Source organism: Triticum aestivum, chromosome 5B (genome assembly GCF_018294505.1).
Source record: "Triticum aestivum cultivar Chinese Spring chromosome 5B, IWGSC CS RefSeq v2.1, whole genome shotgun sequence".
Classification (NCBI taxonomy): Eukaryota; Viridiplantae; Streptophyta; class Magnoliopsida; order Poales; family Poaceae; genus Triticum; species Triticum aestivum.
Window position 1 is genome coordinate 635,821,890 of NC_057807.1, and position 5,300 is coordinate 635,827,189.

Consider the following 5,300-nt stretch of genomic DNA (forward strand, 5'->3'; position numbering starts at 1 on the left):
ACGACGGGGTACGTGCTGTTTTCATTCGGCTCATTTCGATGGCTCATTATGTTAGCTCATTTCGAGCATCATAATGCGTGTAGGAAGATGGATGCTCATTTTGGTTTTGGGAAGGCGAATACATTGATTTATTGATAGAAAAATGATAGACGTTCGTGCACTCCTTAGTACAATCAAAGGTAATGAAGTGCATGCATGTGCAATTAGAGGGGAAGCAACGTCTACTTCTTTCTTAGACCAAAGAATAAGAATGAAGAATGCAAGTTCAAGAATCCGCAGATCAACAATGAGTGCATGAAGAAGATATTGCTTCAACTAGTGAGAGCAGTTATGGAAGTTGGAAATCTTCTAAAATGCATACTTGTGGTTCTTGTTTTCTTTGGTCTTGCTATTCTAGCAAAGGTTTGGTGATGTCCTATATATGCAATGTGGTTGAAAATGCAAAGAAATGCAAATTGAGATGCAAATTTACATTTTGCGGGCCGGGGGGGGGGGGGGGTAGGGAGGGGACGACCGCAGAGGCAGACCCCGCAAAACCGACCCGGGAGGGGGTCTGCTAGAGATGCTCTAACAATGAAAAACTTGGACACGTTTCGAATCCCGCTCTCACTGCTTCCGGGGCCCACCTAGCAGACCCTCTATTCCAACTGCCTTTTTTTTTTCAAGCCACGAAGCAAGCACAGAACACATGAAGCCAAGCCTCACTTGCTCCGTACAGTACCCACACTCCTCCCCACCCAAACCCTCGCCTCCGCCTCCGCCGCCGCCCGCCGGCGCCGATGGCCGAGCTCGCGGAGAACCTCTTCCTCCGCCTTGCGCCGGAGCTGGTTGATGCGGTGCTCCTCCGCCTCCCGCCGGGAGAGCCCGCCTGCCTCGTCCGCGCCTCCGTCGTCTGCAAGCCCTGGTTCCGCATCCTCGCCGATCCGGGATTCCGCCGCCGCTACCTCGAGTTCCACCGGACGCCCTCCGTCCTGGGGCTCTACGAGGACGACGGCGCCTACGTCCCCACCTCCGCCCTCCCCTCCGTCCACCCCGGCCGTGGCCGCTTGGTCGACAGGCCCCTGGACTGCCGCCACGGCCGCGCGCTCCTCGCCCCCTACAGCCGCTCCTTCAGGGAAGGGAATGCCGTCATCCTGACCGTCCTGGACCCTCTCACTGGCCGCGTGCGCCGCGTGCTCTCTCCGGTCGACGAACATGTGCTCTGGTTCAGTGCGGCGGTGCTCTGCGCCGCACAAGGCTGCGACCACTATGGTTGCCAAGGAGGGCACTTCCGCCTGGCCGTCGTGACCACAAATGATGTAGGAGTCACGTCGGGCTGGCTGTACTCGTCGGAGACTCGCGTGTGGAGCGTGCTCGCCACCGTTGGTCACCCCAAAGTCGCCTACTATGCCAACCAAGGTGCTCCAAGCGTCCTTGTCGGGGACGCGCTCTACTTCGACATCGATGGCATCGTCGAGCTTCACCTCGGTAAACTCTGCTTGTCAAAGTTTGAGAAGCCGGTCGCTGGCAAGGGGCGTCTCATGACGGCGCAAGGCGGTGGGCTCGGATTCATTGCTATGGTGGATGTCACAAATCTAACCCTGTGGTCAGGGGAGGCTGGGCCAAAGGGAGCCATGGTATGGACAAAGCTCAGGGTAATCGATCTTAAGAAGCTGCTCCCTGCCGGGGCCCTCATGACCCAAACAGTTGATTATGGGATTAATGGCGTAGCGGAGGGCACCCAAGTCATTTTTGTGAGCACATTTATTGGTTCCTACATGGTCGATCTCAAGTCTCGACAAGTCAGGATAGTGTCTGGTCGTGCCAGAAACATCACTCCCTACATGAGCTTCTACATCCCAGGTACTACTATTACTTATGTGCATATATATAACCCTGTACAATCCTTTCACACAGTCTGTTAGTGATACTAAGCAATATAGAATGAAAATACGTTTCTTAGCAAGTAGCCTTACACATGACGGCACATGTTGTGCTCAGGAAAGATGATTCTATGAACATCTGAACTTAGTAGTGTGTATGGGTTAGTGCCACTTGTTGGTCTTTGTGGTTGCCGGGTAAGCAAAATGTACATTAAGGTGAAACCGATTCATCCATCAATCGATTTTATATTATTCTGATTTTACAGGTTTTATATATATATCACATGCACACATATAAACCCTGTAAAATCCTTTGATACAATCTGTCCGTGGCACTAAGCAACATAAGATGAAAATATGTTTCTTAGCAAGTAACCTTACACATGATGATAAATGTTGTGCTCAAGAAAGATGATTATATGAACATCTGGACTTGGTGGTGTTTTTGGGTTAGTGCCACTTGTTAGTCTTTGTTATTGTTGAGTAAGCAAAATGTAGATTAAGGTGAAACCGATTCAACAATCACTTGTTTTTTATTATTCTGATTTCTTTCATTTCTACAGCAATTAAAGCAGCTTCCACTAGCCAGGGGCAGAGAGCTGGTGCTTCAAGTGTTCGCCGGGCTGGAGCAAGAGGGAGGCGGTAGTGCTGTTGTTAGATGTGGCGCAAGTGTGGCTCTGGATCTGTGAGATCATCACTGGGTGTTAGTGTAGTAGAGTAGGGTTATGGAACTTAACTTTGTTTAGGAGTATTGCGTTCCCGCTTGTATTTTGTAAAGACCTTTGCAGTCTTGTTGTAATCGTGAGAAGTATGGCGGCGCGAAGATAAACTAACAGAAACCGACTGACCTACTATGGGAAATGACCTGAATATCATGTCGGATTCGAAATGTGGGCACTGGTACTTTTAAGCATGTGTACTTCTCATGCCTCTGATTCTGTTTTTCATCTGAGATCGAAGCAGTTACTCCTGGGCCAATACTGCATTGTCATTTCTCAACAAGCAGATGCTGAAGTGTGGAGTTGGCAGTGCACACAGTATTTTTTATTTATTTTTGACAGTGCACACAGTAGCAATTTTCCTAACAAGCAGAGACCATGTGATCTGGGGACTGGTAGTAGCCATCGGCATCGAAGCAACTAGACTGATAGAAACTGCCTGATTTCTGGAGAAATGCTTCAAATGAAACTTATGTTTATGTATGTTTTGCAACGTGCGTATGAGTACCAGTAAAACATAAAGGGGAGCGAAAATAGCTGACTCCCTAAAGCACGGCTCTTTACAAATTCAGTTCAGGCTTGTGGCCTTGTGGGGGTTTCAAGCATCGCAGACCCTGCAACTTTTGCGCTGAAACATGGAGACTGGAGAAGAGTAGTGCATCACCATTTCCTGGTTTCACTGCAAGTCAAGACCAAATCCTTGTTTTGGAATGGGCGTTCCTGTGAAATCTCTGGTTGCCAATAAAGTTGGTTCATATAGGACATGCATATTGTGGGCGTTCCTGTGAAATCTCTGGTTGCCAATAAAGTTGGTTCATATAGGATGCATATTGTGACGTGTAAGGGCATCTCCAACGTCGACTCTCAAACCGCCTGCATACGTTCGGATATCGGTCTGCCGAGCGGTCCGGACCCACTTTTCCGCAAACGGGAGGCTTTGCGGGAGTCTAGACATTCATTTGCCCAGTGGAAAGCCACCACGCGCCCTCGTCCGTGCATGATGGCGGAAGGCCGATGCTATTTGGCAGAATGGGAAAACTTGATTATTAACTGATCAGCACGACGTTTTGGCCGAAGGCTTCAAGCTAGCTAGTTTGATTTGGCGGAAGGCACATTGTGCGAGCGGTAAACGTCTTGCCCTTGTCGAGGGCGACGTGTTCACGTTATATAGCAGGGGAGCCAAAACCCTAGATGGCTTACATGCGGTTTGAGAGAGAGATAAGAGAGAATCTAGGATACATCTTGTGAGAGAAGAAAGGAGGAGATGGTTACAAGAATATCTCAATACAAACTACCTCCTAGCCTTATCTCTAATATGCCTGGCCTTATCTCTAATATGCCGCATATGATGGTGTTTAACACCCCCCCCCCCCCAATCACAACTTCATCAGGTTGAGATTATGCTTAAACTCTTCAAAGCTTCTGATAGGCAAGGCTTTAGTAAACCCATCTGCAACTTGATCTCTATAGTGAATGAACCGAATATCAAGCTGTTTCCATGCAACTCTTTCTCTGACAAAATGAAAGTCTATCTCTATGTGCCTTGTTCTGGCATGAAAGACTGGATTTGCAGATAAGTAGGTAGCACCAAGATTATCACACCACAAACATGGAGTTTGAGAACTTCGGATACCAAGTTCCTTTAGCATTGATTGAACCCGTATGATTTCAGCTGTATCATTTGCTAATGCCTTGTACTCTGCCTCTGTGCTAGACCTAGACACTGTGGCCTGTTTTCTTGCACACCATGAAATCAAGTTTGGTCCAAAAAATATTGCAAATCCACCAGTGGAGCGCCTGTCATCCAGACAGCCTGCCCAATCAGAATCAGAGAAAGCACTAACAAGAGTTGAGGATGACTTGCTGAAGTTAAGACCAATGCTCAAAGTATGTTTGACATATCTAACAATGCGTTTTGCAGCAGTCCAATGCACAGTGGTAGGAGCATGCAGAAACTAACATACCTTGTTGACAGCAAAAGAGATATCAGGCCTTGTTAGAGTCAAGTACTGTAGTGCACCTACCAAACTCCTGTACTTTGTACTATCCTCTTGATTCAAAAGTTGCCCTTCTGTGAGAGATAGCTTTTCTGAGCTAGATAATGGAGTGAAGGAAGGTTTACAACCTTGCAGGCCTGCCTTTCTTACCAAATCGGTTGCATACTTCTCTTGAGAGAGATGAAGTCCATCTTTGTGTTTCTTCACCTCAATCCCAAGGAAAAAATGGAAATCTCCAAGATCCTTGAGAGCAAATTCTGCACTTAAATCCTTCAACAATGATGCAATGGCCTCACTAGATGAGCTTGTAACAATAATATCATCAACATAGATGAGAACAAATATGCATGTATTGAGCTTATTGTAAATAAACAGTGAGGTATCTGACTTGGAAGGGACAAAACCAAGTGATTGCATCTTATGACTAAGACGGGAATACCACGCCCTTGGGGCCTGCTTCAAGCCATAGAGTGCTTTATCAAGTTTGCACACAAACGAGGAATTAGACTTGCTCTCAAACCTAGGAGGCTGTTTCATATACACCTCTTCTTCCAGAACACCATGAAGAAACGCGTTCTGTACATCTAGCTGTCTGGGACTCCATCCTCTAGAAACAGCAATAGACAGAACAAGGCAAATGGTGGCAGATTTTACAACTGGACTAAATGTATCCTCATAATCAATACCATATCTCTGTTTAAAACCTTTGGCAACAAGCCTAG

The 5,300-nt window shown here is 47.2% G+C and overlaps 1 protein-coding gene across 1 annotated transcript; it reads left to right on the plus strand.

Annotated features, from left to right (window-relative positions):
* Positions 1–687: 687 nt before the first annotated feature.
* On the plus strand, positions 688–2,788 carry LOC123113803 (uncharacterized). The gene is made up of 2 exons (XM_044535116.1): positions 688–1,842; positions 2,426–2,788. Exons 1-2 carry the CDS (start codon positions 780–782, stop codon positions 2,506–2,508), a joined length of 1,146 nt encoding a protein of 381 aa, XP_044391051.1. The 5' UTR covers positions 688–779; the 3' UTR covers positions 2,509–2,788.
* The last annotated feature ends 2,512 nt before the right edge of the window (positions 2,789–5,300 follow it).